At 36.6% G+C, this 21,225-nt stretch overlaps 1 protein-coding gene across 1 annotated transcript in view; it reads left to right on the top strand.

The window, feature by feature from the left end:
• The window catches only part of C2H8orf34 (chromosome 2 C8orf34 homolog), a 147,693-nt gene extending 134,753 nt beyond the window's left edge, over positions 1-12,940 (top strand). The window contains exons 13-14 of the mRNA XM_058832672.1: positions 3,978-4,068; positions 12,806-12,940. Of these exons, the coding sequence (XP_058688655.1) occupies positions 3,978-4,068; positions 12,806-12,810 (96 nt within the window). The 3' untranslated portion in view covers positions 12,811-12,940. The remainder of the gene's footprint in view (positions 1-3,977; positions 4,069-12,805) is intronic.
• Positions 12,941-21,225: the final 8,285 nt, after the last annotated feature.

Below are 21,225 nucleotides of genomic sequence, written 5' to 3' on the forward strand. Positions count from 1 at the left end.
AATGCGTTAATCCCATCACTCGAGCTGTTTCTTCACGTACAATTGAATATCCAGATTAAAGACATGAGGACTGAAGGTGACTACTGTTCTCCTGAAAGTGTCTTCACTGCTGACTGATATATTTTTTCCATGTTTTTCATGGAAAAAAAAAGTAATTTAAACTTCTTTTTTTTTTTTTTTTGACAAAAATAATCACTTTGTGTCTTTTTTTTGAAGTATGGGATGTGTTTGTATGTTAGAATTTTCTCACATACCAGAAAATGAGAATTGAAATTAATTTTTAACTAAAAAATATTCAGAAGAAATGAAGGGTTTTATTGTCTCCAACTAAATTCTTTACCCCTCTTTTTCTTCTCTTTTAGGCAGTCTTGTTCTTAAATGATACAGTCATGTGATTCCAAGTAAAATTATTGTATATACTCCTGAAAGTATGTGTATGTAATGAGTGAGAGATATCCAGTCTGCCCATCACTTTCAATCTTTCCTGCAAAAAGGCAGACAATTAAAAAGGCTTTCTTCCACAACCTTTCTGTAGTTATAGTAGTAATAAGCAAGAGTCCCATTTAATTTGCTATGTCTTGTTACTTCTGTTTGTTGATAGATCTCACATTAAGTGTCCTATTATACTTTTAATATATGTATATATTTGTCTCAAGAATTTTAGGAAGTGAGCAATATTATTATGCTATTTTCTAGTTAGAATAGCATGTCCAGATTCAGCCAGCAATCCACTGTAAAGCTGATGTTAAACCTCAGCATTTCTATGCAGGATCTTATCCTCTGTTAAAATCCCTTCTAGAAGTGACAAATCCTTTTCTTTCTCTTTGCTCACTGGGTACAATAGTACCTTGGCTGCTAGTGACCCAGCTCAGACCCTATTTATCCTTTCTGACATGCACAAGTGACCTTTGACATAATGAAAACTCAGCTTGGGACTAGCTCTGCTTCCAAAGGGAAAGCTGCTGGTATGACACGTTCATCCTGAAGACCTTCCTCTGCCAGGCTGTGAAGGCACATGGATATCAGAAAGTTGCTGATGGAGATGCCAATCTGCCACTCCCAGCCTCATTTTTGGAGTGTTACACTAGAAGCTCTGGGAGCCCTTTCAAGCTGTCTTTTTCCCACTTAAGTTTCTGTCACATAGAGAAGTGGATTTAGACAGAACATACCCAGGAAATAAGTCTGTTCTGTGACATTTTTTGCCATGTTAGACATTTCCTCCTGTTTGCGGCCATATGATCTCATTTTCTTGTGCCACCGCTTGTCTCTGACCATGGAGATATATTTTAAAAAGGCAGAGGTGGTTTGGGGTAGGAGAACAAGAGTCCTGTCTGTCTTTGTACTTTTACAGATCACAAATATATAAAACTCAAGGCTGATACTGTAATTTATTTTGCAACTTTCATTGTAGGTTTTGTATCATCTTCCTGTATAAAACCAGTAAAATAAAAGAAGGGAAATTGCCTTTATTCTTCTTAGCCTTATGGTCTCAACTGGGAATTTCTACTAGATGTAAATACACTGTGGTTATATTGCCAATCCTATAGAAGGTACTATGATAAGATTTTGCAAATAACTCTACTTCCTTACTCTTAGGTGATGTCAATGGAATTAATGAGTACAATGTTAATATATTTGATGAGAATAAGTCAGTTGAAAAGAATGTCACTACTGGGTGCCAGGAGCATGTTTTACCCTAAGGAGCTTTATTTATTTATTTATTTACTTGTTTATTTGTTGGAAATTTTAACATATCTCTCAATGCCTTATGTATGCTTTCTAAATTGTAATCTGTTTTAGAGTAACATAACAAGTCTAAATAGAAAAATATACTAATAAATACAATTAAAAGTTCTTAAGCTTTAGTAAACTTCATGCTGCAGCATGGGTGGTTTAATCTTGTTGTAGCACAAATCTTAAGTAATTTGGCAAGTACTTAACATATCAGCTGTTAAGAATGTTTTGGGGTTTTTTAATGTTCAAGACTTATAATGATCTGAGATTTTGTGGACAAGTTTCTGCCTCCTGGCACACATAATATTACTAAGTTCTAACAGGTGTGTTTTATTATCAGCTCTGTTCAAGGCTGAATTGAATTACAGCAAAGAAATGCTACCTAGAGAAATAGTTTTATTATCTCTATAAAGGTAATAAATCAGGGTTCCAAATCCTTTGGCAGAGATACTTTTGTGCATGTTCCTAATCCTTTGGTGTTTTGTATAAATTGGCAAAGGAATGTTGAACCCTGCTTATCTCTTTAGGATGGATTCCATTAAAGTGACACAATTCTGTGATACTTCTCAATAGCTATTGAGATGAAAATACTACTGACTCCGTTGTTTGCCATATCATTCTCTGAAAACGTGAAATTTTACAACAATTACATTTATTCAGATAGTTTAAACTCGTATCCAGCAATTCTTATTAGTCTTTCTTTAAGATCAGGAAACTTCGACTTATTTGAATATAGCATTGATTAACGAAATTTTTACTCCTATTTACTGGAGTATAGAGCATAACTTGTGATGGGGACTTTCTTTTTGGTCAGATACTCTCATTCTATTCCACTGCCTGGCTCTATGTTTTTGCAAGATTAAAAAGTGTGTGGATCAGTGTGAGAGTCACTCATCCCTACTGCAAGAATCCTGTTCCATGAACCAAAACACGTTCAGTGTTGTAGTCAGCAACCTTCTCAAGCACAGCACACTGGAAATGGCAATACATGAGTGGGTCCTGGAGCTCCTGCCTGAGTTTACTGCTGGGCCATGGCAGCAGTGGTTGTGGAATTTCTTAACACATTTCTGACAGAATTAATAATTTACCCCCAGCAAGTTAGATCTTGACTGAGCACCCTTCAGTCTCCTGAAACTGATTTAAACAAGCCTGGATTCTGTGTTTAAATCAGATAGCCTAAGAATAAAATGTATGTTGTAATACAATTTAACTTTAAATATGTAAATTCTCATTTCAGCTGATGTAGCACAAAACAGGGTTATTACCCCCCCTTTTTTTTTCAAGAATTTATAAAAATCTGGCCAGTAATTTTATGATATCTGGCCAGTGTTAAAGTTTTCTTTTAGAGACTAAACTTTCGTGTTTGAACTGCTTTTGAAAATAAAACTGTACATTCCAGTCTCATCTCTCCCCGTGAATATTGCAAAAGAATGTGTCAAAGTATTTTATATGTCTGTATGTATATGTTCACATACATATGTGTATGTCTGCATGGAAAAAATACTTCTATACACGTACATATATATATTATATAAAAAATAGGCAATTTTAAAATATTTTCAAAAGCATATATTCAGCTGCATATGGATTTTTAACCATGTAAAACATTTATATTTTGATGTTTTAATGGTATCCTGGAGACAGACATTTCCATAACATTTTTCCTACCTAAGCCTTCTCCTTATGCAACAAAACCATAGGTTCTAAATCAGGTTTCAGGTTCTTGATTTTATTAGACTAGAAAGAGTGAAAGTTTTGACAAAACAAAGCTTCACTTAAGCAAATTGCATTTGAAATGTCTATGCAGTCCAAAAACTGCAGGGTCATATGTAATATCTGAAATTTGTCCTGTCACTGCATTTCCAAGATGAGTATGTATGTGTCTTACATATATGTATTTATAGTAGAGAGCTAAATAGATCCCTTCATTTCAGTGGGTTTGGGTTTGATTTTTTGGTTGTTTGTTTGTTTGCTTGCTTTTGTTTAGGTTTTTTTTGTATTTTTTTTTTTGTTTAGTTTTTTGTTTGTTTGGTTGGTTGGTTTTGTTTTACTGAATAGATTTAAAAAAAATTCTAAGGAGCCTGCACATCCTCTACATTCTGGTTTGATTTCACATCAACTTGGTTTTTTTGTTTTTAAAGGCTTTCTCCTCTCTAGTTAATTGAGGCTAGTGTTTGCTGCAGTCTTCATTTATACAGAACAATTGTCTGCCATTTTATCTAAAATAGATCTGTTTGTGGCAGGATGAATTCTTACAACAGCTTCAACTTGTTCATCAACCTTGGATATTGCCGAGTGACACAGAAAGTGAAGTGGAAGCTGACCAAGACAAATGTAAGTATATGTGTAAGGACCAGATAATATGTCAAACCCCCTCATACTTCTGTTTTCTATATCTTCAAATACTGTGGAGATGTCATGCCTGCTCACAGGAGGTTTTCTCACAAGTACCAATTACTTATCTGTCTGAAGGCTAAACCTTATAGGATTGATTTGCAGAAGCTTTCCTCTAGCCACTGAACAATGACAAAATGGTCACAGAACAATATTTACTTAAGCTAAGTGAAACAATTTGTCCTCATGTGTTAAAGTAGGTGTTCCAGAAAATAACATGAACTTTAAACAGATAATCTGTTTAATAAATCTGTATTCACCAGCAAAAAAAAAGCAAACTAAAAATCTCCAGGTCAGAAAAGTCAAGCCTCCCTTCTTAGGTCTGTCACTCCATTATCTCTACTTTGCTTACATTCTTTTTAATTCATCTATGTTAATAAAAAAGTTTTTAATCATACAAGTAATCCTTAATATCCTACACTCTTTGAAGTATCTGTCTAATTGTGGAAGAGAAGGTCAGCAGGATCAGAGTCTAAATGACAGAACAAGTAACAGGCTATAAATTACAATATTTTCAAGCTGTAGCAAGTTCTCCCTGCCTACAATATACCTGTAAATGATTTTACTGTTTCACATTTTCACTTTTAATTTATGGCAGCTTTGTGATCTGCAAGGGTGAATATGCAAGCTGCTTCCTAACATATTTTAGGTGATGTACTTGAAAAGAACAGATGATTTAATCAGCATGTTTAGAAAATTCAATACTGGTTTAAACATCAAGAGTTAATATATGAAAATGACATTTTCTTTACAGAAGGGAACAGGCATCCCCACCTGTAAGGGATTAAGGATTCATAAGAAACATGCCAGATAAAGAGTTTTTTTTTAAATTATGCCACTTAAAAAATTAAAAATAATTTTTACTCACACAGTAGTTTCACAAATTCATACACAGACCAGAGGTTGACTGAAATTTAGATTTACACAATGAGATTCTGAAGAGCATGTGCCAGGTCTTTTTTGAGTGCTAGTAAAATGTTACAATGAGATTCTGTGCATCCAGCTGATTTTAGTCCAAGGCAAATAAGTCCAATTTTACTTGCATCAGAGCATTTCAGTTATCCGTGAGCTGAAGCACACCTTAGGAGGCTCAAGAGAGCCTCTGGGACCTGCCTTTTATGTGCATGCAATTTTTCCTCAGTATTTTCTGTAACGGATTTACAGTCCCACAAACATTGGTAGGACTGGCTGTGCCAACACAGACTGATGCTAATTATGTGACCAGCGACACTGATGCTCCAGGACATATCAGCTACACAGCATGGTTTTTTATGGCTGCTGTACTTGAATTGTGTGGCTGTGAGGACTTGTGAGCACCCAAAATTCTGTGCTATAATATTCCAAGAATCCTGGTAGGTCATTGTCATTGCCCAAAAAACAAAGTGGTAAGTTAAAAATTAAAAGTATGTTGTTAACGTCAGTGTCCAAATGCCTCTTGAACAGTGACAGACTTGAGCTATTGACCGTGTCCTTCAGAAGCCTGTTCAGTCTTTCACCCTCTCAGTAAAGGAGTGCTTCCTGATGTCTAGTCTGAATCTCCCCTGGCACAGCTTTGAGCCACTGCCATGTGTTCTGTCACTGAATACCAGGGAGAAGAGATCAGTGCTTCTCTCTGCACATGTCCTCCTCAGGAAGCTGTGAAGAGTGAAGTCAATGCTCAGCTTCATTTTCTCCAAACTAGACAAGCCCAAAGTCCTTAGCTGCTCCTCACAGGTCATTCCTTCCAGCCCTCTCACTGGTTTTTTTGCCTTTACCTGGACTCATTCAAGGACCTTCACATCCTTCAGTTGTGGTGCCCAGAGCTGCACACAGTGCTCCAGGTGAGGGTGCACCAGTGCTGAGCACAGTGGGATAATCACCTTTCTGGAGCAGCTGGTGATTCTGGATTTGATGCACCCCAGGATGGGGCTTGTCCTGTTGGCTTCCAGGACACGCCTCTGGTTCTTGCTGTGCCTGCTACCAACCAGCACCCCCAGATCCCTTTCTGCAGAGAGGGTCCCCAGCCTTCTTCTCCCAGTTCATTCTTGTGCCTGATTAGTCCATCTCAGCTGCAGAATCTGATGTTTTGACTTGTTCATGCCATTAATCACTGTCCAGTGCTCCAGTCTGTGTAGCTCCCTCTGCAAGGCCTCTTGTCCCTCCAAGAGTCAGCAGCACTTCTCATTTTGGGATCATCAGCAAATGTGCTAATGATGGATTCAGCTCCTGCCTGCAGGTTGTTGGTAAATGTATTGGACAGACCTGGCCCTAGAATTGACCCCTGGGGAGCACCACTGGTGACCAGTTGTCCCCTTTGAGCTCTGCCGTTCAGCCAGTTCTTCACCCAGCACAGCCTGCAGCCACTCACCCCACAGCTGGACAAGTTGTCCTGAAGGATGCTGTGAGGGACAATATCAATAACATTACTAAAATACAGAATAACCACATCCATCAACTTTCTTTCATCCACTAGGTAGGTGACCTTATCATAGAAAGCTATCAAATTATTTAAACAGGACTTTCCCTTTGTGAACCCAGGCTGACTTCAGTGGTTATCCAGTGCATCCTCTATAATAGATCACTGTTCCTATTACTATACAAAAGGGGTGGAACAAAAATGTTTTATCAAAGTAATACTCCTTGTAACTGAAATCTAATAATGAAAAAAATTATTAAAAGTAATTAATGGTGGTAACATCCCTGTCTGAGTTTTTGTGCTAGTGACATTGTCAAGAAAGTGCAGAACTGCCACTGCTGACAAAGAGAAGCTGCCAATTCCTGGTCGTAAAGTGGAGTCAGCAAGGGGCTTTGGCATACTTGCTGATTCCACTGCTTGTAGGTAGAGCAGCTGGCAAGATTACAAAGTAATAAATCTGTGTGGATATTTTTTGTGTGATTTAGTGTTGAGAAGGCTCGGGAGTTCATAATTTGTGAGTTTGAGCAGAAGAGCTGCAAAATTAATCTTTACAATAGCCACACCTGTTCTTTGACTCAGCATTTAATAAATTACATGTGGGTAATATTTACCACATTCTTTGACTACTTTGAGATAATAGTAGCCAGGTGTAAAGCTAGTTTTTGGTAGTGGGAAAACAATGCAAAAAGAGAAACTGTGTGAGTCACCTGGGGTTCTTTAAAAATAATACCTTTGGTTAGAGTTTTACAAGAAAAAGAATGAAAAAATAAGGAGGGAACAGTTTCAAATGTACTCAGATGTAAGAGTTTAGAGTTTATTTTCAAAGCAAGTGACAACTGAACAGAACTGGGTCACTTTGGAATCTCAACATCTCTCGAAAAACATCATTTGCGAAACAGATACAACAGTGCATATCTTGTTTTATGGAAATGAGATGTTGGTTCTCAGTTCTTGTAAATCAGACTTTACACTTTAAATTCTACAGGCACTCTGGCAGCATTAAAAAAAAATCATCCTTAGCAGGAAGTTTCAATGATAACTGGAAGTCAACAATTCTTAAACTTTCATACTAATTATGACAACATTTTAAATCAAATAGCTACTCATATAAGAGTTTAAATTTTTCTAGCTTAAAAGGTTTGTTATGTTAAAGAAGGAAAGAAAAATATTTTTAAGAAGCTTGGTTGATTTTTTTAGCATACTCTTTCCTTTTCCTCTGTGCACTTAATTAAGTTCATGGCCATAGGTCAGAGAAAGATAGTATATAATTATTTGCTCTTGAAATGTACATTTTGTTATTAAAAAGATAAATTAACACATGCATTTTAAGAGCTATTATATTTTTATATATTATTTATATTTATATTTTATATATATAATATTATATATTATAATTTAGAAACAAAATCTCTTCTGTGTTGTCCTTTGAAACTCTCTACACAGTGAGAAATGAAAATTGTCTTGGCAGTATGATCCAAAATCAAGGACCTGTGGTGTTCGTTTTAGAGTCACTAAAAATGTCTCTAGACAGAGCCTTGTGTGTTCTTCCTCTGTCATTCTGGAGACAGTTCCCCATTATTATCTGCAGTAGTTTGCTTGTGTGCTGATTCTCTGCAAAGAGTTTTCAGGGAATGCATAAAGATGATTCTTGGAAAAAGGAGGGATCTGGAGAAAATATTTACCACTTACATAATCCTTCAGTTTGATGAAAGTTCTTTGAGCTGGCAAGAATAGATTTTCTTCTTTATGGGGTACTGATGCACAGAAACAGAAGAACTGCATCTACTGCCACCAGAATATTTTTTAGCCAGCAAAAATGAAAAGAAATTCATCCTTTTTATGAGAAGAAATTAATCCTTTCAGGGGACTGACAAGAGTCTGTTTGAATTTTCCCTTGAGAACAAGTCCTACAAAGATTGAAGACTGGAAATTTCTTAAGTATCACTAGCTTCCAAGAACCTTGAAAAGACAAAGATGGGATTTTGGTGTAATTTGTCCTACCATCTGTGGTCTTGGCAAGAATTTGCTGCCCAAAAGCCTGAGTCTGCTTTCTTGGGTGCCACACTGCAGATTTCCCCAGGTCACACAGCCTTGGATGTAAAGGATCCCTACCTTCAGTCAGTCCACCTAGCAGATGTACATGATAGGTGAATGAAGTAGGCTCTTGAAAAGCTTGCTACTTGGTTAATCCATATTAAATATAGCCACAGCACATTAAGGGCTGGAAGACACCTTAAGGATCATCTGCATAAAAACATTCCTTTGTGCTAATCTGTTTAAGGCTTGCCAGTTTCTGTAGTCAGTGGTGCATGAAGTTGTGTGTCTCTTATCACTTCATTCTGACTTGCCAAAAGGAGCACTAGATGCTCATTTCTAGCTCAGTTGATCCAGGGCAAGTCTTGAACTCTTGTCCTCTGACCTGTGGGAGGAAATTTAAATGTTTTGCCACTCTTCATCTGCAAACTCTTTGCTAAGGTTGACAGTGGAAGGTCTACTGCTGATAAATCAAATGACTGTTGGGAAGAAGTGGGATTTCTACTCCATTCATTCTTGCACTGGTCTTGAAACTCTGCAGTCAAAGACACTCTGTTGATGACTTCAACAGGTGTTGAGGAAAACCTTTCTTTTCCCTTTTGCACACATCTGCCTAGGAAAAAACCCAAAAGAATGAAAGATGAGGGGTTTTTGTAGACTTGAGAAATTCAGACTGTGTTCTAATAAAGTTCCAATCCATACAGTATTTGTCTATGGGTCAAGTTCCCTACACTGAGTAAATTCACATGCCAAAACAGTCAATTTATCCTAATTATGTAAATAAGTATTCCTAAGATTTGGAAAATTGCTTGGCCAGAGTAACAATAAGGAGGAGTCTACTGCTGGAATATGTTTTTGCTGTGGAAGCTTGCTTTTGCTAGAGCCAGGTGCTCCTCAATATGAGTAAGGATGACAGAATTGGAGTTAGAGTAGCAGCTGTTGAATACAAACTTTATAATATTTACACAAACACATTCCGTTTCTGTCATTCAAATTCAGCTGTTTGTATTTGTGCTCTGCTCTGATGGAACATAGCTGTATTGGAAACATCTCTTTCAGTGGGTATGAATTTAGGGCAGGGCTAATTTATGAATTTATATTTATAATGAGTTTAGGGCAGTGGTTTCTTTAGAGATTAAGGCACTTATGAGACATCACTCAAGTGTTAGTCAATTATGTGTCTGGTTAGTAAGAACATAACTGTTGTTAGTTGGCAGTTTTTCTCAGTGGATGATAAATTCACTATGCACACTTTTTTTACTTTTTTTTTTTTTTTTTCTCACAAATTAATCTGTCCCAGAAGTTCACTTTTGGGAGAATTTTATCCCAATTCATGAATCTTCTGGAAAAACTTATTGGTGTCTTTCTTCCATTTAATATTTCAAGTGTGGTAATTCAAACTGCAGTAAAAAAGTCATATCTCCCTGTTCCACTTCTGCAAAGGGTGTCATAAAGCTTTTGTCTGCTTGGGATATGAGTTATTTTCTAAATTTCTCCAGTATGCATTTATGTATATTAAAGAAAATATGTTGTCTCTCATTCTGCCTGCCGTTGGCTCGGCTGCTTATTTAGCTTAGGACAGTTCTATGTCCACTTCAGAAATAGAATACCAGAAAGGACTGTGCTCCTGTAAATAGAATTTCTGCAGGCCTATTGGATGGTCCTGGCTGGTTGTCATGTGACACTCATACCTGAAACTGCATCACTTCATATAACTGCTTTTTTGAGTCTGAAAGTAGATGAAAACAATTTTCTGGCATGGGAACCTGCCCACTTGTGTTTAATTATTTATTGATGGTGAAACAAAAGTTGAGACTGACATTATTTCTACCAGAAGTAAGATGACTGTTGGACAGCAAATGGTGAGTTCAAATATAGTTAGGGAAAGTTGGAGTAAGACTCAAGTTTCCAATTTTTGTAATGGATGTTCTTAAATCCAAAGCTGCTGTTATCTTCTTATATTATTAAGGCTTTAAGGCATGTTGCTTTATTTATACTGACTAATATTTGGTTTCACTTTGGAAAAGTTCATATTGGACTAAATATTTAGTGTGAGAAGGGAATTTTCCATTGCAGTGAGTAAAAAAAAAAAAAAAATCGAAACCTGTTTTAATGCAGAAAGCTCTTTTCAGCACAGCTTCCAAACCTACAGATATCTTTTTCTACAGATTGCCTTATTATGCTAAAGTTGGATTCCCAAAGACATTTAATGTAATAAAAAATGACACTGTAATTTAAAAAATGGCCTAGAGAATTATCAGGACACACATTAGGTAAATTAAAAGTTGGCTCAATGAGGAATCAAGAACTGGAGTTTCTAATGGGAAGATGTAGATGAATGGGCCTCATTAGGGTCTGATAGGTTTGGATAATGGGTGGGAAGGACAAGTTGAAGTTATTAAATGATATGAATCCCCTGATATAATGGCCACATTCCAGTAAAATGCACTTTATTATAACCAGATGAAATATATTTAAACCAAATGAAATGTATCTGGCACCAGAGAAACATATCTGTCTCTGCTGCAGAATTATGAGGCTTTGTCCTGGAAAGCAGTGACCTAAAGGATTTAGGATGGTCATAGAGGATCATCTCAGTGTGAGCTCTCAGCATAATGCTGTCACAAGGGTAGACCATTTCTTGAATACCTTAGAAATTAAGTAGCAAAGTAATTATTCCACATCATATCAGTAAAAAAACCTGTGGGTTAGGTGTCTTACCATTAAGACAGATAGGGATTACTCAAGGGATTTCAGAGGATGATTAAAAATGACCCAGGGTTTGGGAAACCCGGGCTGGAATTTGCCTCACTCACAAAAAGGCATTCAACCAGGAACTTCAGAGATAACTTGATATCTGTAGATAGATGTTTAAGTAAAAAAAAAAAAATCAAGTCATCAAACTGTGACAAAGGAAATGTTCTGTCCTAGCAAACAGGACCTTCAAGTGTTATAAGCAAAGATTAAGGGATACAATGAACTCAAAGACATTAACATATGGTTAACTTCTTAATTTCTGCAGTTAAGGACACCAATCCCTGGGTTTTCTGTGGGTAATAGTCACAAGAAGAATCTGCAACTGAAACAGGCTTACACACATTTGCTCTTCTTTATCCCACCATACGACAAGCTCGTTATTTAATGATTAAACTGTGATAGAGCTTGATTATTTGCAAAATGAAGCACCTCCAAGGAAAACATTTAAACATTAAGTATAAATGACAAAAGGCCCCCAACCATGTAAGGGTAATACAGGATAAGAACTGTTGCTAAGATTTCCTAGGCTTTATGTCTTGTTTTTTGTTTGCTTGTCTGGCTGGTTCATTTGTTGTTGTTGTTGCAGAGGTTTTCATGGTATGTACCTTACTTTGTTGATTATCAATACAGAATCACATACAAAGTCCAGGCTTATCACCTGACAAAGTGAAAATTATTCCAATTGCATTTAATTAATTAGCTGGAGATAATGGGAACAATTTGTTCCTCCCAAGTTTCTTAAATCTCCCTGAAAGGGCTTGCATATTTAAATGTTCAAAAGGAGTGAAGCTGCAGTGGCAGATTTCCTTCAGTGTTTAAAAATGGCAAGGTGACGGCTTCTCAGGTAACACACAGACCTTTATGCATTCACCTGTGCAATTAAATGTCGTTGTGGTGTTTATTTCCAGATTATAACCTTGTTTCTCTAACTGGATCTAAGTAATAGGTCCAGTTACAGCATTACATTTTATAAAAATACAGGAGAGGGCAGGTTGTGTTGCAGTCAGCAACATTTGCAAAACAGTCCAGTGTAATATGCATCTGTAAATATTTGTAAAACCTAGATTTCCATTTGCTTTGAGGAAGGTTTTCAACCTGAACACAACCAGAAATTAAAACATCACTATCTCAGCTTATCTGATTCATCACAGGTGCATATTATGTTCAATGTTTTTTGAAACATGGGTTATTTTTGCAATCTATTACCACAATTGAAAAAGTGCAGAAAAAAAACTCTCCAAAACACTGAATAATTGCAACAAACAGTATAACTAAGGACAGTTTTGTTTGCTTCTGAATATTTTAGAAACAAAAAAAAAAAGAATTGAGATTCACAAACATACTGATCCACGTTGCTTACTGTGAATTCAGCATAATGGAAAACTATTACAAAATGAAAACACAGTGAAGGATTAATTTTCCCTTTTTTCCTATTTTTGTGTATATTACATTTGAACCCTAATTTCTGTGTTTTTCTGTTTGATTTCACAGGTTAGTGAAATCAGTGGGATTATTGAAGAACAATTTAATAAAAACAAAATTATGGTGATCAAAACTACACCTGAAAATTTGCATTAGTTTATACATAAAAAAAAATTAAATAAAGTTATTTTTCTAGTATCAGCAGCACATGAGTGGAACTGCTCTGATATGTGGATGCTGTAATGCACTGAAGGAGAGTATTTACTGTGGTAGAGTGGCCTTAGGAAAGAAGGGTAACTGTCACCTTTTAGTATAAATTTACTATAATATTTTGTTTAGTTTATACCCCTGTTGTTTTGGATTGACATTTGATAAACTAAATTCTGCCTGACCAAAACAAACTTTGCCTAAAGATTGTATGTATTTTAACTTGTCTAAGGTTTTCTACTCCTTATATTTTTGTAATCTTTGCTCTTTTTTAGATTAATAAACATTGAAGTATTTGCTGCATCTGCCCATGTGTATGTCCCATTCAGGTCTCACAGAGAGTTAGCTGTTCACTCATAGTCACCTGCAGAGAGAGGTCAGACAGGGGAATGAGTGAAAGAGTGTGTGTGGGTAGCAGAAACAGGTGCTGCTTGTGCTAAATAGCTTTGTATTGAATTTATCTACTTTGATCTTTAAAACAAATAAAGACTCTGTTAAAAAGGGGAACATAATAAGGAGTGGTGCATGCATGCAAAAAATAAAGCACCTAAAGGAATTTCATATATTATGATGAAGTGTTAGTTACCCATATGGATTACTGAAACAAACTTGCTGTTTAAAATATTTTATCTGGTGTGTGCTGTCTACTTGGAACTTTAGAAGATGCTTTAGCACAGACATCAAATAAAGGGATGTGGCGTTGCATTTACTTATTTCATTTACTGTTAATTCTGTCAAGTGTGTTTTCAGTTTTCTTTGTCTTCAATTACGTATGCTTGGGTCCTGTATCTTAGACAGAATAATATAATGAAATTGCTTGCAGCTATTAAAAAATGCAGTATTACAAAGCATCTATTTGTATAAGAAATAAAAATGAGTTGTCTGTCATAAGTGTTTCATAGTGTGAACTTTTTTCTGCTGTCTCACAAATACACAGTGCTAAATGCACAGAAACTGCATAGTCTGTGTTAGTCATCAGCAAGTGAAATGGAAGTTAACATTGTGGTGAGCAAGTGCTTGCTATATGTGTCATCATAGTCTACAGTTCCTATATGTAAAATGTTTGTTTCTGAAACCCCCTGGGGTAGTTCCTTTAAATTCATTTCAGGAAGGTGCTTTGTTAATTTGTCATCAGTAAAGAAAATCAGTAATGCTGTGTGCATTTGCAGTATTCTTGAAGACTCATTTGCATATAGGAGGGTATATTATCATCATCAATATGCTGTATTTAGTTAGTTGTGCTCAGAAAAGCATTCTTGTGAAACTAGTATCTAATTTCATGAGTTTTATTCTTACCTAGTAGCCCTCATTTCACATTTTACCTTGACACTACTGAAAAATATGAAATAGGATTTCCTTTTCTTCTTTCAGTTTCTTCACTAAACAGCTGCGTGCTAAGCTGCATGCTTTCTGCTTCATGTCAATATCAGGTGAAATTATGACAATATTTAATCCTTGGGAAAAAATCTCACTGACTTCAGTAGAACTAAGATTGCTCACAAGTTGAGAAAGAATTTGGAATTTTGCAGCATCTTAATTCTAGAAATTCTGGCATGTATGAGAACTTGAAGACAGTTTTGGCCCAGTAGGGCAGGTATTTGGTCAGGGACATGTCTGGTTTGAAATTTTGGTTACAGGTGAAGAAATACAAGACAGGCTTTATTCAGAAAGGCAGAATATCAGTCATGTCACTGGTGTTCAGAGAGAAAAAAGGCTTTTCAGTTACAGATATAGTGAGTGCATCAAGAGTTGTTAGTGTGATTAAGAATTTAGCACATACTGATTATATATACAAGTACCTCAAGGTGTGGTAGGATGGCTTGGGTGGTCTCAGTTGTAAAAGCTGTGAAGCCCTGAGCTCCTGAGATGTGGCTGTTCCTGGGAATGGCGAGAACAATGGTATTTTTCTGGGACACTTTCTAAGCCGAGGGGCAGAGGACAAAACCATGGACAATATGACTTTATTTTCACACTAAAACATACAGAAAATCCCATGTGATTTGTTTGTTTGTTTGTTTTGTTTTAGTTCTCATAATTTTGACATGATCTCATGACGTTTTAACACTCATGGTTAGCACTACTCCCTCTAAAGCATATGGCAAACCATTTTGGCTGATATTAGTGCTCAGCCCAGCAACCAGAGCTGGCACTGCAGAGAAACAGCCACCTGGTGCTTTGACTGCAAACAAGCTGGCAGTGAAGCATAGCAAGTCAGAAGAACTCCAAGGAGAAGCTGAGATGCGCTTAATAGGCAGCAAGCAGCTGGGCTTAGGGGGGCCAAGGGAGCACAAGCAGCAGCTGGGCAGACCATACAGAAGGCATGTGTGATAAACTTGTTTTCACCTCCAAGCTGCAGGAAGCCTTAGTCATTTTCTGTTTGACCTTTTTGGCTTCAGGAAGCAGTTTCTCAATTGCTTATGGAATGAACTGTGCCTACATGGTGTCTAATTGAATTCAGAGTCAGCTGTGGATGCTCTTGATGCTGCTCTAGTTAGTTTGGCAAGAATATCAAGGTGGAGGGTTTTTTTTTTGGTTTGTTTTTGACTCTGCACCAGGCACTTCAAAGTCATCCAAAAAGCTATTGTAAAGCTGCATAGAAATGTGCTACTGTCTAGTTTCATGGAACAGAATAGATTTAACACTTTTCAGAAAGATACTTCATGGGTCATTGCTGGTGCTATTCAGTTACTGCATTTTGATGGAAAAAAGAGTCATGAGAAACAGATAAATTTTTCGTAGACATATGTTTGCATTTTAATTTTTTTAAGCCTTTATGAATGTGGTGATGTAGGGATGCAGGATTCTAAATAGAACTTGTTAATGAAAACACCAAACATGTTTCAGTATATAAAAATGCATGTAGCTTGTCTAAAAAGCAGCTGTTTTTCTTTCAAAGGCCAATTTATCATAAAATAGGCTTTATTGCCATATGAGTTACTGCTGCTTCCTTTTAAGGTCTTCATACCCTTAATACTTTATCTGGCTAATCTTAAAAACAACCTTAATGTATTCTTTTCAATAACATGATAATACAAATGGGTTTCCTTCTGCACTGCTTGTATCAAGTAACTTCATCATTAGTCAGATTTTAAAGACTGCCTTCTTGCTACCCCAGTGTCTAGCTCTAGGATTGGTAGGTATGACTGAGGGAAAAATGGGGAAGAACTTTAACTTGAATAAAGCCATTATAATGAAACAATTTCTTTCGAAATATCCAGTGGAAGGTTTCTATGAGCAAATCCTTATCTTGAAAACTTCAGCAATAATTTAAGACCACACAACAATCAGTTGTATGCTGTATTAACATAACTTTCTGGCCATGTGGGGATATGTTTCCTAAAAATACGACCTTATCCATAGTTGAGGAGTCTTTCTTCTGAGTCAATACTTACAAAAGAGGGAGAAAAATAGTTTCCTGTTTCCTGGAGTATTGCTTCAGGTATGTCTACATTTTACTTAGAAAGGTAATCCAACAACTAAATTCAGAGAAATATATGAACTTGATGAAAGCCAACTCACATGCGTGAGTGTGATGCGATCATTTCATTGCTCTGGCTGTACATGGACATGCTTCACATTTAATCCAATAAACTATTAATGTAGAATACAGAAAAGCTCCCCTGGGTTAGATTACAGCAGCCTGGACAGCTCTGCAGTAGGCATGCTAACCATAAAGTTACTATGCTTTTACTAATTTTCTATTACTAGCTTCAGGCAGCTTCACAAGAAAAAAAGATGTGAAATAATAAAAAATAAAAATTTTATGCCCATTCAGTCTTCACCCTGGTTTCTACATTTTTGGATTAGAGAGCAGATAGTACAGTTATATGCAATTAGTTTTGTAGATATTTTTGTGCTTTTCAGTTTTAGCTGAACTTGCAAAAATTTGGGATTAATCCAAAAAAGTTTAAATAGACCACTGGTTTGACAGAATTAGCTTAGTTCTTGCTATATTGCTGAATTTAATTACTTTTAATTATCAAGTTGCTGGTTAAAAAAAGATAATTTTTTTAAAGTTAAATTTCTGACATAACTGTTCATTAGGACTTAGGCTGCTGTTTTCTTTCTTGGCATGTTAGATAAAGCTAAAGCATAATCAAATAAAATCTAATTTGATGACACACTTTTTTTCTTTTTTTTTTTTTTTTTTACTTTGGGTAGTACAGTCAGCTGCTATGTTCTATGGTTTGTCTGCCCTAGATATGCAGCAAATCTAATATGTGCTGTCTGTAGAAGTTTCCTCTACTTCAGCTTTAAACCTATCAAGGTGCATCTTCAAGCGAAAACACTGCTCTGGACCATAAATTCAGGTCAATCAGCAAGGGAGTCTAGTGGTGTTTTCACTTACAGAAACACAGTACAAAGGTCAAAACTTCACTTTATCAAGAACTGAAATTTAATCTATGAAGCTCCATGCAGAACTTTGTTGTTGGAAGATGGCAGTGCTTTAGTGACTAATGTTATGCCAGCTGCAATTCCAGAAGTTCTCCTGTAGAATTTGATGCCTTCTCCAACTCATGCAACTCGTTGTATGAAGAGTATCTATGTTTCAACCTCACATGGTTTTTAATTTTTATTAGCCAGACCTGGAGAATGCTTCTAGTTCTAAACTAAAATGTTTAGGTAAAATCACTGAACCAATGTCTTCCTGAAATTCCTGGACCTTCTTTAGAGAGCTTAATGATGAAATATTTTTCTAAACTGGGAGACAGAAGAGACCTTTTTACCCAATAAAACCAGCTACAACACAGTTCTGAAGAGACCTCACAGGAGAGTGAACATGAATAGTTCCTCTTCTGAGTTACTTGAATGCTGAGCTGCTGATGCTCACTGGGGACCTCCTCTGCCAGAAATGTTCATGTGCTTGCCTAGAGAGGGAGTGTAATGGGAAATGGGGCTGGGAAGGACCTCCAGATATCAGTTAGTTGCTCTCCCTGATGCAACATAACTGCAGCTTAACCATTTCTGACAGATGTTTGTCTAACATGTTCTGAGAATTTCTGGAGATGGAGAGCCCCTCTCATTATCTTTAGAAAATCATGTACCAAAGTGCTTGTATTTTGCATGACACCTCTTTCTCAAAACAAAGTTTTTTCTCCTTGAATACATTCTTTATATCTTAATTGTTTATATCTTGCTTTAGCTCAGATAACAATGAATTGAGAAGCCACCCAAATCACCCAAAGCAAGAAAATGAATTATTGGTCCTGTAAACCCTTTTGAATTTTTGCAGTGATGTGAATGTGGCCAGGATTTCATTCCAAGTTATAGACAGTGCTGAAGAAGCATTGTTACAGCCCCACAGATTTGTCAGCAGCACACAACAAAGACTTGTGCTCTACAGGGTGGACATGCTGCTGCTCTGAGAAGCCCTGCTTTTGCACTAAAAGTGACATGAGATGAAGCAGTAAAGAGTCCTTTGAGCATCCATGTTTCAGCCATTGTAGCTGTTTCCAAAAGTGCATGAGGATTTCATGAGTGCATTTCAAAAACTTGCCAAAATGCTCCCCAGGGCCTGATAAGTACCATAATTCAAAATCTCTCCTAAGTGCCCCCAGAAATCATTCCCTTCCTATTTGATGTGTGTAATCCAACACCTACACACTCTCAGCTCCAGGTTTAATAAAGTCTGGGGCCCTTTAGCTGGGATTCCAAAGCAACTTATACTTCCTATCCCCCCAGGTGAAGCTATATTTCTGTGTCCAGAATACATTATCTGTTATTGACTTTTCATCTGGACACAGATCTTGCAGAATTTAAAATATTTTCCTATGAGGATGTGTTGAAAACATCTGATGGGTTTGCCTGGGGTACTGTGATGCATAGGCCTTCTGGGAGAGGCTGTAGCATCAGCCTCATCTGTAATTCTGTGTCTGCTCTATGCAAAGACAGGAAGCTATTTGAAAGACAGAGCTAAAGTTCCTGATGTAAGAATAGCCAAAACTCCAGAGACAGATGTACACTCACTATCTCTTTCTAAAGCAATTAATTCAAAGTGCAGATTAATGTTATCTTCTATCACTTTTTGTGCAAACAAAATGTTTGTAAAGGGTAATACTGTGTTCAGATGGTGGAACACTGATTTTTGGGCATTTGAACATGTCAGAAGAAGGTTGAATTATTTAAGAAAAGTAAATGTTGTACCCTGTAGATTTTAAAAGGGTAAGAGAATGAATCAAAGAGTGTAGGAATGTTTATTCTAGTATAGAGATTAAGTATCTGTATTCAGAATTCTTCATTTGTCTAGCATGAGGTAAAAAAACATACAGTATGTCCTTCTCCACTCCATTCCCCTGGAACCACCTTCAAGTACATAAGATAAACTTCAACAACCCTTCATAATACTTTTGATATTACTTCTGTCTTCACTAGTGATTCAGAAATCTGAGAACATTGACCAGTGTCATGCAGAGGGGTCCTTATCTCTCCAGAGTGGTGCAATGAGACATTAGTGAGAAATAATATCTACAGAGAATGTTGACATGCTTTTGCTTCTCTTTGACTTGTGATGGATGGAAATGTGAGGTCATGCTTTTGTCTCAGCTGTTTACCTGACCCATGATACTTTTCATTTCTATGCCTGATGTTGTTATGAAATGCTATACACTGATATGTAATAACAGAGACAGTGAGATAAAGTTTTATCCTGTACTTACTAATACAGAGGAAATGCTGCTATTAACATTTGTGTATAAAGTTATCCCATCTGTGATGTGCTATGTCCTTTAGAATGGTCTTCTCTTATTCACATCATTAATAAATTCTGTGTTCAAAAAGCTACACAAATTTCTGAACAGTGAAAAGCATCATATCCAAATTGCCCTGTTGTCTTTTTAACCTGGTGTGTTCTCTTCTTTGCCAGGCAAAGTTGTCCTAGCAGAGAGCAGCCTCCCAGCAGATGCAATTTCTTGGCACCCTGAAGGATCATTTGCATCCTTGATGGTGTTTCCAGAAGATTCTGTACTATACAGTGAAGTTCCAGCTCTTGTAGTCCTCATGTTTTATGAGCTTGGAAGTCATCCAATTTTATTACTGGACATTTTTAAAATACCATCTGAAGGTTTTAATCATTCTTTCTAAACTATTTCTTTGGCCTATATGTGATCTTTGACATAGATTAATTACAGGGCTACAATTTTTCCATTAGGAATATTTTTTTCCTCCTTCCCATTGTCTCCATATTAAATATTTTTTAAAGTTCTTAATTGAGGTGGCCACTCTAATCCAAATATAGCATTTTTGAGTGATTTTGAGAAGCAATTATAGTTTTTCTTTCTATTTATTGTAATTTACCACTACCATGGAATTTTGGGGAGAGAGGGTGATAACTGAGAGAGACTTGAGTAAAAAAATTCATCTTTTAGCATGTTAAATTTTTGAATTTTAAATTCTTTGTTATGTTGTATTGCTTGCAAAAGCTACATTTTTCTATTTGAAACACATTCATAAGATCTGCCAGTAAAAAAAATCTCTCACTTCTCATTTTAGTGTGCCAGTAATTGGTCTACATTTTGATTTCATACCCTATGACATCATAGGAATACTGTAGTGTTCGGTTTTATGGCCTTCATGCTTCTTCAGTATTGAAGAAGGTTGGTCATAGTTCAATTTAGCAAACTAACCTCATAGCAAACTTAGCATTTATGGTTCTCACAGGCTCATGTGAATTTCTAGAGACTGTTCTCCATTCTTCAATAAAAAATTAGTAGTTTTGGCTTACGTTTTAGCTTGTATTAGTTTGTATTTCTCAGCACAAAAATACATGCCTCCAAGCAAGAGGAATTTTCTGGGATTTTGTTTATCTAATTTCTTTGCTTTTTTAAATGCAAAAGGGGTGGCATTTAGCTGCCCAGAATATGTAGCTGTCAGCTAACATTATGACAGTCTGATTGCCTCCAGGCAAAGCCAAAGGGGCATTTGCCAAATGTACTGAAATGCAGTGAAATACCCCGAGTTCCATAAGGTTCCACTTTCTTCCAGTGCATCAAGCTCATTGATTCCTCTCCTTCAAGGGCTCTAGGGGCATTTTTACTGCTCTTTGTTTGTCCTCCTCATGGTCTGTCCTCAGTACGTGGCTTTCCACGTGAAGCACTTCCTTTTGCATATAGTTGCTATAGTTGCTGGAGTGCTTTGTTTTCATTGTAGCTCTCCTTGGTGGAGTGTTGGAATGGCCTCAGATATGTTTTCAGAGTTGGAGAAAATTTTACATGTGTTGGGAAGCGGTGGGAGTTTGCACACAGGTGTTTCTGTGCTGCCGTTGGGGCTGTGTGAGTACGTGGACA

Source organism: Poecile atricapillus, chromosome 2 (assembly GCF_030490865.1).
Source record: "Poecile atricapillus isolate bPoeAtr1 chromosome 2, bPoeAtr1.hap1, whole genome shotgun sequence".
Taxonomy (NCBI): Eukaryota; Metazoa; Chordata; class Aves; order Passeriformes; family Paridae; genus Poecile; species Poecile atricapillus.